Genomic DNA, 22184 nt, shown 5'->3' on the forward strand with positions numbered 1-22184 from the left:
GAGCCCGTAAGTCACGATTTCAAACCACGACTAATGACTTTGTTCTGTTCCAGGCAAGTCACGCCAAACTTCCTGAGCGTAAGGAATTTTAGTTAGATTATTAATTTTATTGTAACGTTACACTGTCCTAAAATCTTTTTTTCAACATGTACCACTTGGATAAGCACTGCATCTGTAGGCAATATTATTCGTAGGGACTGCCATTGTTCTTTCGCTTGCTGTGTGACGTCAGAACTCTTAACTGAGAGTACATCGATCTAGTACGAGTTCACGGGTGGGAAGTCACGGGTTTGACTGACGTTCCAGTGTACTTTCACGGGTTTAAGGTTGGAAAAACACGGGTTACGGGTTGCCTGGAATGTGGCATGAGACTGGTTGTCAAGCATTAGTTACTATGATGAACAAAACTGTGGTTACTCTGTTTGTACATTTTGTGTGAATTTCAGGGGAAATCTGACTTATTGTCCAAATAAAAGTTGATTAAAAGTAATTTTAGAAGTGACTGATATCAAAAGATAGCACAGACATGCTCTATACTTAACTAATCAATAAACTTAAAACTAATACTTTTTTATATTTGTATACAGATTGTCCACTAAGCAGAAGGTGAGTGTTTTTCTTAAATGACATGTTAAGTCACATGTTGATGATGATGGTGTTGACAAGTGTTTTTGCTTCAGGCTCAGAATGAGGCAGTAGACACATATGCTTCTCTTCAGCTCTCTGCTCCAGTTTCTGAATATGAGACTTTGAACAATAGGCAACAAATACACGTGTGATCTCCTACTCTGTCTTCCTCTGTCAGCTGTACTTTCAGTATTTTAAAAATACACATTTCCAATATGTAAGACTAATAAAAACACTGTTTTATATCTGATACATAAAGCACAAAGACCAAGCCTCACTACCAGAGAAATAAACTATTTTGACATTTGATTGGAGCTAAATCTGTTTAGTTTATGTTACACCTGCCTGTTTGCCTGGTTTGCCCCTGCTGGCTCTGCTACACAGTGCAGATGTAAATTGTGCAACAGGTGTTTTCAATCCTTAACTAACTCACCAGAGTATAAAGACCGGTGACATGGAATGAGATATGCCTCGCTTCGCCCTCACTTCTCCCCTACTTTGTCATTTGTATATTTCTATTTTCTCATTAATCATCACTTTGCTATGTTTATTTGAAGTTCCAGATATTGTTTATTTAATAACCGCACGTCCTATTTTTCCCCTAGACGTCGGTTTCTTTTGATTGTTTAATAATTGTTTGCTTGGTTTGATAATAAATTGCTTTATTGTTAAAGAATCTGTTGTCTGCCTCTTTTATTTTGCGGTTCACGAGACAGCCGTAACATTTAAATAAATAATTTTACACATTTAGAGACTTGTAATAAAATGTTTAGATGGAATATGTGTTTAATATGTATGAAATACTTTATAGTTATTAATCTTTTCACTTTTGTGCTGTTTTCTAGACTCTCTGATAACAAATAAATATTTAATTTTCTTCATTCTCTTCTAAAATTTACTGAACATTCAGGTTTTTAAATAAATATGTCCTGTATGAGACACACATACTGTCAGTCTTCTGTCTTTCTGTCACTGTCTTCTGTGAGTGTTGTGTTTGTTTGGTGCCATGTGCTTCTCTCCTGTCTTTTTCTGACCCCGCCCACCTTGTCACCTCATTACTGTTTAGTTGCTACACCTGTGTTTCTGCCTTGCTCCCGGACTAATTTACCTTTACTCTGCACACCTGTCTCTCAATCACACACTCAGCTGTTGCTCATTGTCATGGACTATATATTCTTGTCTCACACACCACTCTCTCTGGCTGTATTATTTGTTGTTTGTGTATGCTGTGACAGGGTGGGCGGGGTCAGAAAAAGCACATGGCACCAAACACAACACTCACAGAAGACAGTGACAGAAAGACACAAGACTGTGACACATACTGCTTGTTTTACACCATGAAGATATAACAGATGATAATCATAATTGACATGGTGGTAATTGTGGTAATAATGCCACTTTTGTATATAATCGCAGTGTATCTGTTTGTATCACAAAAAAACTGTCATGTCTTTTTAGCAGAATGCATAAAGTGGTTATTTCGCATTTTCTTATGTTTACCAACATATTCTAAACAATCGGTTTTTAACACACTTGGCAATGGGAACAGTGTCCTCTTTATCAATGTTCAGAGCCTAGTGAAACTCCATGGTAAGACAAAAAACAAAAAAACAATAGACTGATTGATTTTATAGCTCTTACAGTCTATTAGGATTTGTTGTTGAGAAAAAAACAACACAGGACAACAGTAGAATATATATAAAACATATTTTTTTGTAAGTCTTTATAATCTTTTGAGGTTATTTATTGATCATACTGTGGCTTCTATTGATTTCTTCTTCTTAAGACCTCTGAAATGGAAACCTTGTGTTCTGTTTGTTTTTCAGAGGCACTGCCTCCTTCAGGCTGCAGATGAGTTTTAGTTCTGTGATTCAACCAATGAAAGACAAACCGCAGCATCTTCCAATAAGTGTATGTAAAATAAATAAATATATAAAAAATATATATCTTGCATATATTACCCAAATAACTGTCTTTGAGATAAAGTAAGTGGGAATGCTATTGGAAAGCTTTTTTTGTTTCCCTCACTTTGGGGACACGAAATGAACACAGAAAGTATTTTGACACTTTGTGGTAGTCACATGCGCTAATGTGATGAACAACACTGTTAACTCTGTTAGAATATTAGTGTGAGCCTGAGGGAAACTGACTTCACATATCCACTAAAAATGACTTTGACTCAGATTGCAAAATAAGCAAAAATAATTTACATAATAGAGATGTCAGTTGTAAGAAAAGCTCTTCCATAATTTGTTTGCAGATGCCACTTGCTTTGTCTTGTTATATCTAATGTAATGACATTCAGACATTTTTAAATACATCTTAAAGAGTAATTATATATGCTACTCTTGTCTATTAATTTCTCTTCCTGTAAAACTCATATAAAGCTACACTTGAACATAAACACATGCTTTTCAAAACAGAAAACAGGAAACTTCCACTGAATAGATGTGCTATGAGAAACAAAAACTGATGAAGTGAGCTAACTGATACACACAATCACATAAATGATTTATTCACAACACAACACAAAAAGCCTAGAGTTGTAAATAAGCACTTTTTAGAGACCAAAACAAGCTCACAAACAACTGAACAATTTATACTAGAGCTTCCCATTACTGATTCAGTTCTGTCTTTAAATCAGTCCACGAGAGAATCAAGACGTGAAGAAATTAAACATAAAATACATTAAAATAAGTGATTGTTGAAACACTCGTGTGTTTAAAGGTTAAGCATGTGTGTTGATGCTGACACAGGAAATTCAGTCAGTATATGAAGTTACAGACTGTTCACACGGCACACTTTCACACGGTTTCAAATCAGCAGCAGCTCAGGACTTGAGATCAATAAATACAAATCATTTTATGCATGTAAATACTAACGTGTACAAGAGTGTTTCAGACAGGATTGTCTGTTAATGAAGAGATGGACACAGCAGAGAAAATAATTATTTTCTGTTTTCTGTTAAAAGGTAGGATTTTCCTTCCCTTCTTCACACCTAGTGTTCAGTATGACTGAGGATGTACATTAACTAGTTTAACAAGTGTTAAACTACATTTAGTCTGCTGCATTAAACTAAATGAAAACTTTTCATTTAGAGCATTTTCTAGCTAAATCAGTTAAATGACGTTGTATCTAAAGACTGCTACCTTATTCATCATATTTATGTTACATTAATATATTAAAATACATTAATAGTTACAAATATCCTTGATGTAGATTTCACTGTTGCTGTTGCTCTGCTTGTTCTCCCTTTAAAATGATACTGTATACCCCCTTAAAAATAATGCTTTTCATCATGTGTGTGTTGTAGGTGTTTGCTGTAGAGATTTCAACATCAGTCTGCCACAGAAGATTAAAGCTCTCAGTGGATCTTGTGTGATCATAAAGTGCAGATTTGAGATTAAAGAAGAATATGACAAACACCTCACAGAGAGAGCTACAGGAGTGTGGTACAAAGATGGGACTAAACTAAACAGAAATGTAGTGTTTAACTCAAGCACATCAAGCCAGAAATCCTCTATGAAAGGGAAAATAACTGGAAAATTAAAAGATAAGGACTGCACCACTATCTTTTATGACATCAGATCAAATCACAGAGGTCTGTATTTCTTCAGGATTGAGAGTGAAGGTAGACTGAAACATACCTATATACAAGCCAATGTTTCAATAGATGTGATTGGTGAGTAAATTCATGATTGGAAATATTATTTATAAATACATGTATAATGATGAAATTAAAACATGATTTGAAACTAGACATCAATCAAATATAATAAATGAATCTGTCTGTATTTCAGAGTCTCCTCCCAAACCCAGAGTGCAGCTGTATGTGGAGCAGAAGGAGGTGCAGGGTCAGGAGGAGGTGTTGGAGGTGTTGGAGGGGAGCTCTGTGAGTCTGCGCTGCTCTGCTGAGACTCTCTGCTCCTCTCCTTCACCAACTCTCACATGGAGCTCCACTCCCAGAATCCCCCTAAGTGAGAGCAGCAGACTACAGGAGCTCATCTCTAATCTGAACTTCACTGCTACTCACCGTGAGCACGGAGTCACTTTCACCTGCACTATAACCTACCAGCTACAGGACAAGACCAAAACAGCACAGGACAACATCACACTACATGTTCAGTGTAAGTCATGCTTTTTAGTTTTAACTTGTGAATTATAATATTTCGATTTTTATTGTGAGGCCCTATTTTGTTTATCTTCAGATTCACCCCAAAACACAGCAGTATCTGTGACTCCCTCCAGCTCTGTGTTGGAGGACAGTTCAGTGACTCTGATCTGCAGCAGTGATGCAAATCCAGCAGTGAACTACACCTGGTCCAGAGAGAGTGAAGGACAGTTGAAGCAGCTGCAGACAGGAGACACTCTTACCTTCAATAGGACCGACCCGACACACAGAGGCTGGTACCACTGTACAGCTCAGAACCAACATGGCAGCCACAACTCATCTGTGAAGCTGGACATTCAGAGTGAGTAATACATGACAGACAATTTACCTCCTCACATTTATTAGCACCTAGAAGTAAATTATATAAAATAAAAGGTTATTACACTGTTATTGTGTAATAGTGCAAGAATAGCAACTATAAAAAAATTTATATTGATTAAATTAAAGCGTAAATAACAATTAAAAGGCCTCTGGATTGTTCAGTTAACCAGTTAACCTTCCCAAATTATTTTAATTTCAGTGTCATTTAACCCCCATATACTGTTTTGATTTTTTAGTTGTCTGAAATATCAGTTAACCTATTTTATTTTAATTTCATTTTTCTAAAATGTAGTGTTTTTTTCCTCATTTAGGGTCATGAACATGCATGCAATTTTATTTGAAGGTGGAACATCACAGATTGTTGTAGAAGTAAATAAATGTTATAAAACTTCATTTATAAAAAGTTAGAGAAGTTTATGAAAGAATAAAATATAACAATACATATACAGTACAATTTTATATTTTATATCACAAATAAATGTATATTTTACATAACATGTTTACCTCCAAATCTTCAAGCAAATCAAAGCCAATCATCTGAACAAGTTTTATGCCAAATTTTAGGTTCATATCTCAAAAAAAGAATGATTAACTTTGGGCGAAATACCAAACTTTTCCACTAGATAATATACAGGGACTCTTCGATTTTTATATGGTTTGAGTGATCTGAACCATATATTTATAAATATTCATGAAGTACTATTCAGGATCTATCCATCTCTATAGGACTTAAAATATATTATATACAGTTGCCCCAAAACATATTTGAACACTTTTGGATACTTCAGCCACACATAATGTCTAAATATATCATCGCATTAGATAAAACATCAAGCAAAATGGCATCTACTTTGATTTCAGTTTGGTTTTGTAACCTGATGCAATGATATTAAATTAAGCTTACATCCAAATACCAATGTTACTGCCTCTAATTTTAGCTATCCCTTATTCCTCAGTTATTTCTTCCTTTTTATTTATCTTTATCTTTTCTTCTCAGATGCCCCAAAAAACATGTCAGCTTTAGCGATTCCCTCCAGCTCTGTGTTGGAGGGCAGTTCAGTGACTCTGATCTGCAGCAGTGATGCAAATCCAGCAGTGAACTACACCTGGTCCAGAGAGAGTGAAGGACAGTTGAAGCAGCTGCAGACTGGAGACACTCTTACCTTCAATAGGACCGACCCGACACACAGAGGCTGGTACCACTGTACAGCTCAGAACCAACATGGCAGCCACAACTCATCAGTGATGCTGGACATTCAGTGTGAGTAATACATGACAGACAATTTTACCTGGTCATAGTCATTAGCACCTAAAAGTGAATTATATAAAATTAAAGGTTATTACACTGTTATTGTGTAATAGTGCAAGAATAGCTGCTATAAAATGTTTATGTTGATTAAATGAAAGCCTAAATAATAATTAAAAAGCCTCTAGATTGTTCAGTTAACCAGTTAACCTTACAATATAACTTTTATTTCAGTGTCATTTAACCCCCATATACTGTTTTGATTTTTGAGTTTCTGAAATATGAGTTAACGTATTTTATTTTAATTAATTTGTTCTTAAAATGTACAGTTTTTTTCTTCATTTAGGGTCATGAACATACATGCAAAGTTTCAACACACTGAGAAGTTTTGACAAACAATTTCTGTTACAATTGTGATGTTTGTGGGTCAATCTGACCCCCATATTTAATGTTCTAAAGCAACTCTACATCTGCAATAATAACATTGCTTAGTAATATGTTGTTATTTAGTTTTTTTAACCACTTTATGAAGGCAATATTTTCACTAGGAAATAATATTTTATCAGCCAAAGATAGTAAAAAAAACAAAAAAAAAAACAGTTTCAATACGCTGATGTGCTGTGAAATGTAGATACAGAAATGTTTATACGTTTTAAATGTACGCGGGTCAATTTGAGTTTTTCAACTCTAGTCCTGAAGTGCTGAAGTACTTTTTATTTTCACATTTTGTAAAAACAAAACCTGTTAACTGTAAGTCATGACATGAAAATGACTTTTACAGGTAAAATTTTTACAAATATCGAATATTTGGAATGGAATGCATAGTCGATATAAAAAACTGGATGACGAGTAATTTCTTACTGCTTAATTCTGAGAAAACGGAGGTGTTAATTATAGGACCTAAAAACTCTGCATGTAATAACCTAGAACACTGTCTAAGACTTGATGGCTGCTCTGTCAATTCTCCTTCATCAGTTAGGAACCTAGGTGTGCTATTTGATCGCAATCTTTCCTTAGAAAGCAACGTTTCTAGCATTTGTAAAACTGTATTTTTCCATCTCAAAAATATATCTAAATTATGGCCTATGCTCTCAATGTCAAATGCGGAAATGTTAATCCATGCATTTATGACCTCAAGGTTAGATTATTGTAATGCTTTATTGGGTGGTTGTTCTGCACGCTTAGTAAACAAACTACAGCTAGTCCAAAATGCAGCAGCAAGAGTTCTTACTAGAACCAGGAAGTATGACCATATTAGCCCGGTCCTGTCAACACTGCACTGGCTCCCTATCAAACATCATATAGATTTTAAAATATTGCTTATTACTTATAAAGCCCTGAATGGTTTAGCACCTCAGTATTTGAATGAGCTCCTTTTACATTATAATCCTCTACGTCCGCTACGTTCTCTAAACTCAGGCAATTTGATAATACCTAGAACAGTGGTTTTCAACCTGTGGTGGTATTGCAGGTGGTCCGCCAATTATTTTCTGTTCATTTCCAGTCCATTCTAGGGCTGTGCGATTAAAAGAAATCGTCATAAAATCACAATTTGAGCGTGCACGATTTCTAAATCGCTTTACAGCACGTTTTTCCGGGCCCTGACCTCCCTTAGTATGCTATCCAATCCAATCAGAATGCATTGCGCCTAGCGCGAGAACAGAACAGACTGGGCATAAAACTTAGCCCATGTTAACGGATCAGAGCGTTCACACTGCACGTGGTAAAAGGCTAGAAATAAAAACGTGCAAAAATAATTAATATCTAACACATGAGCATAGAGAGAATTGTGAGTGCACAGGACGCAGTTTAAGTGAGAGGAGATACGTTTTAAGTGCGCACACTCTCTCCGCGCAGAGCAGCGTGTATCTGAGCAAGCAAGTCTGGTTTTGTGACAGCGCAAAGGAAATCTGCGTGCAAACAGAGAGATTCGCACTCGTGCATTATGTTAATGTGCTTTCGCGTTATATTTATGCGCTTTCGCTGCTGACCACATATACTGTATACACACTGCAAACACCTGAGGCAACGCTACAATTAATGTGCTCTTTGAACAATGCATGGCAAAAAAGAAAAAAAAAAGTCCTTGTACATTGGATTTTTTTTTTTTGCCATAAGTCTATACATTTTGTTACATCTTTACTATAGTGATAATTTTGACTTATGTCTGTTCTAGAGACGTTACAACTTTTTGATAAAGCTCTAATAGGTTTTCTTTTGGAAATGTTTCAAATTAATCCTGAATGCATTTATGACTGTAAAAGCATATAGGTGTGTGTCACAATCGCAAAATTGATCAAAGAAATCGCGATAGTTTTTTTTTTTTTTTTCATATCGCACAGCCCTAGTTCATTCAATAAATACAGTTAACAATCTAGCTTCTGAGAACTAAGTTATTAACCCAACAATAGCGGGGTCAGTACATTTTTTGAAGTGGGCCGCGCAAACAAAGGAGTGTGGTTGTGTGGGCCTGAGTTGAAAAAGGTTGGGAACCACTGATCTAGAATATCAAAATCAACTGCGGGGGGCAGATCCTTTTCCTATTTGGCGCCTAAACTCTGGAATAACCTACCTAACATTGTTCGGGAGGCAGACACACTCTTGCAGTTTAAATCTAGATTAAAGACCTATCTCTTTAACCTGGCTTACACATAACATACTAATATGCTTTTAATATCCAAATCTGTTAAAGGATTTTTAGGCTGCATTAATTAGGTAAACCGGAACCGGGAACACTTCCCATAACACCCGATGTACTTACTACAACATTAGAAGAATGGCATCTACGCTAATATTAGTCTGTTTCTCTCTTATTCCGAGGTCACCTTAGCCACCAGATCCAGTCTGTGTCCAGATCAGAGGGTCACTGCAGTCACCCGGATCCAGTACGTATCCAGACCAGATGCTGGATCAGCACCTAGAAAGGACCTCTACATCCCTGAAAGACAGCGGAGACCAGGACAACTAGAGCCCCAGATACATATCCTCTTTAAAGACCTTGTCTCTAGATGACCATCAGGACAAGACCACAGGAAACAGATGATTCTTCTGCACAATTGAACTACTGGTTTCGTCTGGTCAGAGGAGAACTGGCCCCCCAACTGAGCCTGGTTTCTCCCAAGGTTTTTTTCTCCATTCTGTCACCGATGGAGTTTCGGTTCCTTGCCGCCGTCGCCTCTGGTTTGCTTAGTTGGGGTCACTTCATCTACAGCGATATCACTGACTTGATTGCAAATAAATGCACAGACACTATTTAAACTGAACAGAGATGACATCACTGAATTCAATGATGAACTGCCTTTAACTGTCATTTTGCATTATTGTCACACTGTTTTCCTAATGAATGTTGTTCAGTTGCTTTGACGCAATGTATTGTGTTTAAAGCGCTATATAAATAAAGGTGACTTGACTTGACGACTATTTCAGAGCACAGACTTAAGCTTAGTAGTTTTTTTTTAGAGGTGGAACATCACGGATTATTGTAGAAGTAGTTAAATGTTATAAAACTTAATTTCTAAAATCTTATAGAAGTTTATGAAAGTATCAAATATAACAATACATGTTTTATATGGTTTGAGTGATCTGAACCATATATTTCAAAATATTTGTGAAGTACACATCCTATTCAGGATCTATCCATCACTTTAGGACTAAAGATATATTATATACAGTGGCCCCAAAACATATTTGAACACTTTTGGATACTTCAGCCACACATAATGTCTAAATATATTATCGCATTATATAACAAATCAAGCAAAATGGCATCTACTTTGATTTCAGTTTTGTTTTGTAACCTGATGCAATGACATTAAATTAAGCTTGCATCCAAATACCAATGTAACTGCCTCAAATTTTAGCTATCCCTTATTCCTCAGTTATTTCTTCCTTTATTTATCTTTTCGTTTTATCTTTTTTTTATCTTCTCTCTTTATCTTTTTCTTCTCAGATGCCCCAAAAAACATGTCATTTTTACTGATTCCCTCCAGCTCTGTGTTGGAGGGCAGTTCAGTGACTCTGATCTGCAGCAGTGATGCAAATCCAGCAGTGAACTACACCTGGTCCAGAGAGAGTGAAGGACAGTTGAAGCAGCTGCAGACTGGAGACACTCTTACCTTCAATAGGACCGACCCGACACACAGAGGCTGGTACCACTGTACAGCTCAGAACCAACACGGCAGCCAAAGCTCATCTGTGAAGCTGGACATTCAGTGTGAGTATTAAAGGAATAGAGGAAATATTTCAAACAAGTGACTGTAAGCAATGAAAACTGCATGAAAAGTTACCAAGAAACATTTCAGGTGTGCTGCTCAGACCATTCTCGATCTTTCACTCTGTTAGATTTTCCTCAGATCTCTACTTCTTCCAGCTGTAGCAGAACTGATGTAACTGTGTGTTTCTGTGAGGCTGATGGGAATCCCTCTCCTGAACTGGAGTGGCATCTGTCTGGACGTCATGTCACTACTTCTTCAAACACGTTCATCAGTGAAGAGCGATTGAGCAGCACAGTCTTGAGGAGCTTCATCACTCTTCATCAGTCTCTCACAAACACATCCACTCTGCTGTGTGTCAGCAGAAACACTCGAGGCACTGCGAGTTATCTGTTTCAGCTGCCTTCATCTGTTGAACGTAAGTTTCAGTTCTGTGATTCATCCAATAGAAGAACATCTATCAATAATATTTCAGACATGAACCACTTTGGCAAGTTTACTTGAGTTTATTGAACACAATTTATCTTTGGCAGTATGGTTCCTTATGGGGGTTCTTGCTCCCAGAATAATTGAACATACAAGAGCTTTAACATGAACCCCCTGGAACCATGAATTTAGAAATACATAACAATTAAGACTTTTAATAAAGTCTTTAAAGCAAACGGTGATAATCATGTAGATGTGGCAGTGGACCGTCTATCCTGTAGCCTGGTTATGAAGATGGTTGTCTCTCAGCAGTGAGGTCCATATCAGCTAAGATTTTGGAAGCCTTAGTGATCTGAAACAAAGAAGACGACAGCTAGAAGGTGCGCAGTAATGTGCTCATGCTTATAATGGGGAGGGAGGGTTGCGAGCCGCTGAGCATACTTACCGAGCAGTAGTGCCACATACATATATATGTCCCGTGTCTAATAGGAGAGAGGAGGTGATTGGAGCGATTTGACAGCTGACCGCATCAGCTGTTCACAGCCTTGCCTCCGTGGCCTGACTGAACTAAAGCTGCGCTCTATATAAATGACAAACATGATAATTGTGCATTCACCAGCAAAATATCAAACATTGGTTTCATCCTAAAAATACTGCATTCCAATGTGGGAAGGCACTAAGGCATGCCAATGTTAGTCAATGTAAGCATACTGTCTCCAGAAATGCCTTAATCCGATAAATTTGTAAAAGTTATATAGATCTGTCGTGTTTCCCTGCCTTTGACATCCCACAATTCTGTGATCAATTCCATGACAGGTGGTTTAAAAATGAAAAAAAAAAATGATGTCATTAAATATTTGCCAAAGCACTCACTAACTTGTTGTAGATCATTAAACCATTATGCTACCTCAGAAGTCATGAGGTACCTTTGTGTACCTTTGTACCTGATAAGACAGTGAGGCATCAGCTGCCTAAGCTTTCAGATGCAACCACTGACATAAGTGGCAATGCTAATGCTAATCTCTTACTTTTTAAATTCTCATTCCCGTGCCATCATACAGTAGTTATTTTGTTGTTAAAAGATTAAGATAATCTGGCAATTGCATAATTGCATCAGTGAATCATCAGTGGTTTTCTAAACACTCACTTATTCTTCTTTAGGTTTGAATCATTTCTCTTTGCTGATTGGAGTTGCTGTTGTGGCTCTGGTGGTCATGTTGTTAAGCGCCATTACATGCATCTGTGTACGGTAGGTGCTCAACACACATGAGGTATTAAGAATGATGTATAATAGAAGAGCACTGTGAAACCTGTAAGAAAAACACATTCAGCATATTTGATCTGATGATTTTACTGTACATTAGCCAATTTCTGGTACATTTTTAAATGTATATTTGTCAAGCGAAAACATTACAATCACAAATAAGGTTTATTCTCAACTTAATAGATAAGGATATACAATTTTATAATTTAACAGTCTATTAGGTCATTTAAAAATGTATAAGTGTTATTGCAGTATTAATAAACTTAATCTAAGTAGCATTTATTTTAAGAAAGATAATTCAAGCTAAATTTTCAAGCAGGTTTACAAATAGAAGCATGCTAGGTTTTAAAATATAGATATATTTTTCAAACTGAACACAATGTTTTTGACACGTGGTTGTCATGTGTTACTGTGAAGAACAACACAGTGTTTACTCTTCGACTGTACATTTATGTGAACTTGAGGGAAATCAACTTCTCACACTACACACCAGTATAAGCACCTTGACACCATTTGATTAAAAGGTGTTGCAAAGAATAGATAAGTTAGATCTGAGAAACCCTTAAGCATAAATAGTTTGTAGATGCCACTTTTGATTATTTGTGTCTAATGCAATGACATTTATATATGTGACTTAAATGCCAATCCTGTCTGATTTATTGATTTAGCCAACTGTGAAGCTTTTGTAGAATTTTTTTTATTTATTTAGAAAAGGGAATGGGAAACTTTCACAGACTACACAAGAAGGCACCAAGAGAAGTGATCAAAGTACCAGTGAAGTGAGTTACAACAGAAACACAAAAACAAAACAACAACAATACTAATACTATAAAAAAATAATAAAAAAAAATCACAGTTTTTTTAAAACCAACTAAACTAGAACACAAATGGCTGAACATTTTAGAGACACTCTAGCGCTTTCCAGCACTGATTCAACCCTGTCAATCATTAGGTCGCCCCACACGAGAATCAAGACGACCCTGTTTATGTCATGATGTCATCTGCTGGAGCCGCAGCAAATCAAGACTCCGTCATTTATTCCCCCATTGTCTTCACAAAATCAGAATCACAAGAGTTTGGTAGCCTCTCTTCACTTGACTATGCTGTGATGCAGGATTGTTCTAAAGGGCTGTTAAAGACTGAGAGCTCAATAGGAGAGTCTTCAAGAGCCAGAGAAGCACAGGTGATTGTGAGTGCAAATGTGCGAATGAAACAAACAGAGGAAGAGCTGTTTGAAGACTCCTCTCAGCTTTACGCAAAGGTTAAACGGCGTAACCCATAGAAAACTAGAGAGTTTGCCATTCCTCTATTAGATTTTTCCTATATATATATCAGATACTGTATATGTAAACAAGATAAAAATGTAACATTTAGCCTCATTATTGCTCACTCATCACACAACTTTACAGGTGAAATGTGTTTGTTAAACAGACTCATGAGTAAAAATGAGTGGAGAATGCAAGGATAAAAAGGGGACTGTAAAAACTCGCAGATCTTATTTAACCCATTTGGTGTGCCTTTAGTATTTAATCTTTTGTTGTGTATTATATCATTAATCCCCAAATTTCCATTCTTTGGCGTTTTGGGGAATGTTAAATCCACATGGTATTATTTGAAATCCCTTGGATTTGTCATGGAAATTGGAATGTGATATGTTTTAGTTTATACATAATACTGATTTCAGATCAACACATATTCTGGAGTAGAAGCACTTCTAGTTAATGAATATCAAAATCAGTCTAAGATTTTCATTTGGTGCTTTTGAGACAAAACTGAAGTTCCAACATAAGAATCTACGAATTCTCCATAGCAAACTGTGTGTTGTTTTATTTTCTTACAGTTTTGTTTATTTGTTTTTAATCATTTAATCATTGAATTATTTTATTTAATCATATTCATTTACTACATGTATAATTTAAACATTTAATCATAACCTAATGAGTTATTAAGAATGATCCATAGAAGAACAACATGACTACATCAATGAGAAAACGTATTCAACATATTTTATCTGATCTAATGTCTGATTTCCAACATCTTTAAATGTATATTTTTCAAGAAAAGAAAAAAACTTGTCTCAGAAGAGGTGCATTTAAGTCATTGTATTTTAATAATTAAGAGTTATGTAAAAAAAAAACATGTAACATGTACATACAAGTAAAAATGTTGTTGCAATATAAAACAAACTTTCAAATCAACTGTGATGAACAATGTTGTGTTTACTCTTTTACTGTACATTTATGTGAACTTGAGAGGAACCATATTCACATTCACACTATAGTATAAGCAACTTGACACTATTTGGTTAAAAGCTGTTGCAAAAAATAGGGAAGTTGGTTCTGAGAAATTCTTAAGCATACATAGTGTGTAGATGCCACTTTTGATTATTTGTATGTGATAATATCCATATATGTGACATTAAAAGCAGCATTTGGAGATATTCCAGTGTTTCCTGCATTTCAGAATTTATTTTTATCACCTGTATGACCTATTAAGAAGGCAAGTCATTTTAGCAATTAAAACACAGAAATAAGACAATATACTTTTAGAGCACACACAGACAACAACAAACACCCCTTTTCTTTCTTCTCTACATTTATCCTCCCATCGTAAGAAAAAACAAATGTTTTGATAACAAAGTTTGGGAGGAACATTCAATTAATTGACCAATTTGACATTCGGATAACATGCCAAATATGCATACTATTTGCTCAATCTGATTACATGTAAGTGTTAAAACAGATAATGTCCTGGCAGAAAATATTAAGTTTGCCATATTTCTTTCAACCCTAACACAAAAACCATGCAATGTGCAATTCAAAATAGAAACTGAAAAAAATACTAATAAAATAAAATTTTATATATATATATATATATATATATAAATAAAAAAATAATGTGACGAGTCAGCTGCCTCCTCCCTGATTATCATCGGCACCCTGTCCTAAATTACCATCCTTCACCAGGCTCCCGACAGGAGTGAGTGTGTGAGAGAGGAGGCCTATCAGGTGCGAGCTATCCTCGACTCAAGACGCCGAGGCAGGGTCCTCCAGTATCTCATTGGGAGGGGTACGGTCCGGAGGAACAATCTTGAGTTAACTCTCAGGACATCCTAGATCCCAACCTTACCACTGAATACCACAGGGGCCACCCCGAACGACCAGCTCCTCGACCCCCTGGAAGACCTCGGTGTACAAATCATGCTCGCTTCGGAAGCCACTCCCAGGAAGGGGGCTCTGTCACGACGCAGGCCTCTGTGGCTCTCTTCGACGGCCACCGGAGGGGACCTTCACCTGAGTACTAACATCTTCATGGACTACATTACCCATATGCCCGTACCTCGGACTAATCACCACCAGGTTTTCCTTATTCTACGACCTATAGAAGCAGAAGCCAAACACTCACTCAGTGCGAAGTCTTGTTTAGCCCGCCTAGCATTTCTGAGCATTTATCCTTGCCTGATTATCCGTGTATTACCTTGGACTGTTGTGATTCTGCAGATCCTCTGCTGCCTGCCCTACTGACCCACTGCTTTGTCTCTGAGCTGTCTATTGTCTGCCGCCTGCCCTGATTCAAGCCTGGTTAACGATCTCGATTCTGATTGTCTTTGATATCCCTGATGCTGTTGTCTGACCTTTGCCTGGTACTTCTAACTTTTCTAATTAAACATTGCACATGGATCCGAATGTCTCTGACTCCTCGTTACAGTGTTGGTGTCTGTAAGGTATTAATGTTTTTGAAAGACACTAAAGTCCCATTCATACCAAGAAGGATAACTATAAATATAAAAATCTTAGTGTTTGACCAGTGAATAATTGTATTTTTATTCTAAGCACACGTGCACATGCTGCTTTAAGTTCTTGAGTTTGTTATAGCAGGATTAATTCTGATTGTTCTTGTCCTTGTGGTGAACAGGCCTTAATGCTTACTAAAGTTGCATTTAGCTGTTTAAATGTATGCTTTTGTTAAAAATTGACATTTAAATTTACAAAAGCGAACTATTACATCTTGAATTCTTATATAAAGACCTTCATTTATTTATTTTTAAGATTCTGAGTCTCTCCATCAAATCCCACTGACACATGTTAGCAAGGGATGATTGCCTCTCCTAGAAGCTTCAAACATCTGACCCTTGAGGCTTGTTCTCAGCTACAATTCAGTTGATCAGGTCTGTGATGAACGTTGCTCTGCGGTCACATTGGGTATAGAGATCTTGTGCTTCGTGACTGGATGAGTGATGCAGCTGGAGATGACAGAGATGGTTTCCAGACAATCAATCACATTTCCATGTTAGAGATGCACTGCAGTCACACACAAGCTGAAGGTGGAAAGGTTGCTAGTTAATGCAAAGGCTCTAATCAGAGTTTAGAATAAGGCAGAAATTACACAAGGCACATGTATGAAGAAATGAGAGCCTTTCTCAGACTGTTAGTACACAGCAACGTGTGGTAAAAAAATAAATAAAAAGAAATTCTCAATCTGATTGCAGCAATGCCAGCTGGATGAATTTATTAGAAGAACAGCACAGCCTTGTGGTGATACATAATTTAACACCACCTCGATTCATTTCAGGATCTATTTGGCCAGTCACAGAAACAGCTTAAACTTGGGTAAAATATAATTTCCAGCTAGAAAGGTAGAACAATTATTTATTTTAAATCTTTATTATGTCTTGAGTTTATGCATTTGTGAATAAATAATTTGAATAAATAAAAAATAATTTAAATAAATAAGACCACAGTGATAGAACACAATCTCGTGTAACTGGACCACAAAACCAGTCAAAAGTAGCACAGGTATATTTGTAGCAATAGCCAACAATACATTGTATGGATATAATTATTGATATTTCTTTAATGCCAAAAAATCATGTTCCAAGAAGATATTTAGTAAATTTCACACCATAAATATATAAAAAGTAAATTTTTGATGAGAAATATGCATTGCTAAGAGCTTTATTTGGATAACTTTACTGACGGTTTTAAGTTTTTTTTTTTTTTTTTTTTTTTTTTGCAGCTTCAGCTTTTCAAATATCTCAGTCAAATGTTGTTCTATCCGAACATTTTATAAATTAATGGAAAGCTTATTTATAACATTTTCATGTGATGTATAAATCTCAATTTCACGAAGTTGACCCTTATAACTGGTTGTGTGTTCCAGTGTCACATTGACGTGTGCTCTCCTCAAAAATCCAAATGACCCTTATGTAATTAATCCTGGGGTTTTCAGACTTGTAGACTTTGGTCAAGATTAACTGCAGTCAATGTCACTATTATAATAATTTCATAAACTCAAATTACATGTAAACACAATAAAATTAAGTTCTCCTCTGACCAAACGAAACAGCTGCAGCAATGTGCCAAAGACTATGTGCCATATTTCTAGAGAGAAGAGTGGCACCACTCCAGGTGAGATGAAGATAATCTCTTATCAACAGGTCAGGTCTGCCCCAAAAGCTTGGCCAATTGTCTATGAAACCTATGATATTCTGCGGGCACCACTTAGACATCCAGCCATTGAGTGATGACAATCTGCTATGCATCTCATCACCACGGTAAGCAGGGAGGGGACCAGAGCATATTACAGTGTCTGACATCGTGCTTGCAAGTTCACACACCTCTTTAATGTTATTTTTAGTGATCTCCGACTGGCGAAGTCGAACATCATTAGCGCCAGCATGAATAACAATCTTACTGTATTTGCATTTAGCATTAGCCAGCACTTTTAAATTTGCCAAGATGTCAGGCGCTCTGGCTCCTGGTAAACATTGGACTATGGTGGCTGGTGTCTCTTTATTCACGTTCCGTACAATAGAATCGCCAATAACAAGAGCACATTCGTGCTTTTTAACAAGGGGGGTAATGTTTTGATCGGAACCGAAGAGCGGTGTATTGAACCACGACTATGCCGACTCACTGTCACCCAGTTGCCCTGCTGCAGAGGCTCTGTTACCAGAACCGAACAATGTACAGGACTCCCTGAGCTAGACGCATCCAAAGCCGTATCTAGAGCCCTCAAATTCTTACTGTCCTCAATTAAAGTTTGGATGTGTGTCTCTAATTCTGAAATCTTCTCTGTCAGCCTAACTATTTCCCTGCATTAATCATATGTTAATCCCTCGGCTCCGACAGACAGAGATAAACTATACATGTGGGAAGCGGTGCAAATAACAATAGCAGGAGAAGCCATTACTCACAGTGCTTGCTGAAAGATTCTAACCACAGTTGTTTGATGAACTTGTGAAAAACCGGAGAGACAGAGTAGCGAGAGAGAGAGGAGAATGAAAAAAGAAAACAGCGATAGGCACAAATGGAAATGCTAATGACACACTAACGAATGCTAACATGATGCAGGTGCACTGCACTCATGGATTTAGAATAAAAAGAATTATCAAATTAATCAGATTAGTTTGATAGATAATATCAGAAATATGGTGGGAATTAAGTTATATTTTATCACTTTAAACAACACTGACTGATAATAAGATAGAGATTCTACAGAAAAACAAAGCTACACGGCGCTACTTTCACAAACCAGCAGCAAGGCAAGCAGGAATAACACTGTCCAACAGCCACGAAGTGTCGTTCAAAGATGGGACTGATGTGAACAGAAATGTAGTGTTTACCTCAAGCACATCAAGCCAGAAACTCTTTATGAAAGAGAAAATAACTGGAAAATTAAAGTATAAGGACTGCACGACTGTTTTTTATGACCTCAGATCAAATTGCAGAGGTCAGTATTTCTTCAGGATTGAGAGTGAAGGTGGACTGAAACAGACCTATAAATATGCCAATGTTTCAATAGATGTGATTGGTGAGTAAACTCGTGATTGGAAATATTATTTATAAACACTTATATAATGATGAAATGAAAACATGAATTTGATGAGACTAGACATTTCTTTGAATCAATATAAGAAATGAATCTGTGTGTATTTCAGAGTCTCCTCCCAAACCCAGAGTGCAGCTGTATGTGGAGCAGAAGGAGGTGCAGGGTCAGGAGGAGGTGTTGGAGGGGAGCTCTGTGAGTCTGCGCTGCTCTGCTGAGACTCTCTGCTCCTCTCCTCCACCAACTCTCACATGGAGCTCCACTCCCAGAATCCCCCTCAGTGAGAGCAGCAGACTACAGGAGCTCATCTCTGATCTGAACTTCACTGCTACTCACCGTGAGCACGGAGTCACTTTCACCTGCACTATAACCTACCAGCTACAGGACAAGACCAAAACAGCACAGGACAACATCACACTACATGTTCAGTGTAAGTCAAGCTTTTCAGTTTTAACTTGTGAATTGTATTATTTAGATTTTTATTGTTAGGCCCTAATTTTTTCTCTTCAGATTCGCCCAAAAACACAGCAGTGCATATGCTTTCCAGGTGTGCTGCTCAGACCATTCTCAATCTTTCTCTCTATTAGATTTTCCTCATATCTCCACTTCTTCCAGCTGTAGCAGAACTGATGTAACTGTGTGTTTCTGTGAGGCTGATGGGAATCCCTCTCCTGAACTGGAGTGGCATCTGTCTGGACGTAATGTCACTAACTCTTCAAACACATTCATCAGTGAAGAGTGATTGAGCAGCACAGTCTTGAGGAGCTTCATCACTCTTCATCAGTCTCTCACAAACTCATCCACTCTGCAGTGTGTCAGCAGAAACACTCAAGGAACTGCGAGTCAACTGTTTCAGCTGCCTTCACCTGTTAAACGTGAGTTTCAGTTCTGTGATTCATCCAATAGAAGATAAATATGTCAATAAGAATATATAACTAAGTAAACTGTAAATAATAGCTTAATTACTGTCATTGTGATAAATGTTAATGCTAATCTCCCACTTTTTAGATCATTCTCATGTCCCATTCACTATGGTTATGTATTTGTGTTTTGTTTTTTAAGATTGATACAGCTCTCTAACACTTGCTTAATAGTTTCCCAAACAGTCATTTATTCTTTAGGTTTGAATCTTTTCTCTGTGCTGATTGGAGTTGCTGTTGTGGCTTTGGTGGTCATGTTGTTGTGCGCCATTACATGTGTACGGTAAGTGCACGACACATCGAAACATGCTCCTTGTTGATAGGAAACGCATGACAAATGAAAAATAAATGTACAAATTCAAGAGTGCAGTAATTGTTGTAGTGACTCTTGAGTTGCAAAACACAAAAAGTGTATATGTATGTTATGTTGGGTAAATATGGTCAGTATGGAGTGTACTGATTGTAATGAGAGCTGGAGGTGAGTGATGTTAAATCTGTTATAGGATGCTGTGATTCAAACTGTTCTACAATTGAATCATAGTTAGAAGCTAAAACATTGGAGTCTGTTCCTATCACCCACTGTGATTTTCCCCAAAATCTGCAGACTGGCTCTGACCATATGTAAAATATATAAAAAGGTATTTGAGACTGGTTGTCAAGCAATAGTTAATATGAAGATGATATGAACTGTTTTTGTTTTCAGGCTCAGACTGAGACAGTAGACACATATGCTTCTCTTCAGCTCTCTGCTCCAGTCTCTGAATATGAGACTTTGAACATTAAGAGAGGTGACACACAATAAACAACAAATACAAATACAATACAACAAATGTCTGATCTCCTCCTCTGTCTTCCTCTGTCAGCTGTGTTAATGCTCCTAAATTATGGAATTCGCTACTAATATATCAATGTATTATATATACAGTATCTACAATATATGTAGATATCATCTTTTTCTACATTCTAGACTCAGCTAAAAATTTATGTTTTTAATGTGTATTTTAAATAATGTGGCTGTATGTGGCCTTATGTGTTTGTATTGTGTATGTGGGTGTGCATATGTTTTGTTTAGCTCTATGTAAAGGGACCTTGATCTATGGAAAGGCTCTATATAAAATAAAAATTCTTCTTCTTCAAATCAGTTTAAATAAGTCATTTCATACATTTAAAAACTTGTAATAAAATGTTAAGATCTAATGAAAAAACAATATATATGTGTGTGTGTGTGAAATACATTTTGGTTATTAATCTAATAACAAGTTCACATACTGCTTGATTTACACCATGAAGATATAACAGATGATAATCATAAATGACTTTAAAAAGATGTAATTGTGTTCTTCGGTTCTTTACTTCCTTTGGTTTGTTATTTCTTTACCTCTACGGTTATGCCACTTTTGTATATAATCACAGTGTATCTGTTTGTATCGCTAAAAACAGTTATGTCTTTTTAGCAGAGTGTATAAAGCGGTAATTTAGCATTTTCTTATGTTTACCAACATATTCTTAACAATCGGTTTTTAACACACTTGGCAAAGTGAACAGTGTCCTCTTTATCTATGTTCAGAGCCTAGTGAAACTCCATGGTAAGACAAAAAAACAATCGATTGATTTTATGGACCTTACAGTCTAATATGATCCTCCAAAATCTTTTTTTTCCCTTTTTTGTTTTTTAGATAAAAAACAACAACACAGGACAACAGTAGACTTATAACTATAACTTTTTGTAAGTCTTTATCATCTTTTGAGGTTTATTATTGATCATACTGTGACTTCCGTTATTTTCTTCTTCATAAGACCCCCAAAGCTAAAACACTGTGGACACGAAGTTTACACAGAAAGTTTTTTGACACTTTCTGGTAGTCACAGCGCTAATGTGATGAACAACACTGTTAACTGCCCAGGGACTACAGGTGGAAATTAGCAGAAATGCTACATCCTGGTATAATGCATCTCTCCTTTTTAAGGTTAATGTATATTTTACAGTGTCCCTGTTCAATAAAAATAAAGTAAAAAAAAACACTGTTAGAATATTAGTTTGAGTCTGAGGGAAACTCCACTAAAACCAGTATCCACTAAAAATGACTGACTCAGGTTGTAAAATAAGCAAAAATAAGGTACAGAATAGAGAAGTCAGTTGTAAGAAAAGCTCTTGCATAATTTGTTTGCA

The 22184-nt window shown here is 36.6% G+C and overlaps 2 protein-coding genes across 5 annotated transcripts in view; both read left to right on the forward strand.

Annotated features, from left to right (window-relative positions):
* LOC132105858 (myelin-associated glycoprotein-like) overlaps positions 1–22184 on the forward strand; it is an 86917-nt gene that overhangs the window by 3634 nt on the left and 61099 nt on the right. Inside the window, exons 1-10 of one of the 4 annotated variants that reach the window (XM_059511310.1) lie at positions 3308–3598; positions 3941–4309; positions 4428–4754; positions 4836–5099; positions 6117–6380; positions 10315–10578; positions 10707–10994; positions 12164–12251; positions 12976–13045; positions 13219–13675. In XM_059511310.1, coding sequence (XP_059367293.1) covers positions 3553–3598; positions 3941–4309; positions 4428–4754; positions 4836–5099; positions 6117–6380; positions 10315–10578; positions 10707–10994; positions 12164–12251; positions 12976–13045; positions 13219–13548 — 2310 coding nt within the window. In that variant the 5' untranslated portion in view covers positions 3308–3552 and the 3' untranslated portion in view covers positions 13549–13675. Of the gene's footprint in view, positions 1–3307; positions 3599–3940; positions 4310–4427; positions 4755–4835; positions 5100–6116; positions 6381–10314; positions 10579–10706; positions 10995–12163; positions 12252–12975; positions 13046–13218; positions 13676–22184 lie in introns of those variants that run through there. The other 3 variants (XM_059511312.1, XM_059511311.1, XM_059511313.1) reach the window with 3 other exon arrangements.
* On the forward strand, positions 18171–19836 carry LOC132105400 (interference hedgehog-like). The gene is made up of 5 exons (XM_059510482.1): positions 18171–18232; positions 18838–19079; positions 19207–19524; positions 19605–19641; positions 19710–19836. The coding sequence occupies exons 1-5, from the start codon at positions 18171–18173 to the stop codon at positions 19834–19836; spliced, it is 786 nt and encodes a 261-aa protein (XP_059366465.1).

The sequence above is a fragment of the Carassius carassius genome, chromosome 26 (genome assembly GCF_963082965.1).
Source record: "Carassius carassius chromosome 26, fCarCar2.1, whole genome shotgun sequence".
Classification (NCBI taxonomy): domain Eukaryota; kingdom Metazoa; phylum Chordata; class Actinopteri; order Cypriniformes; family Cyprinidae; genus Carassius; species Carassius carassius.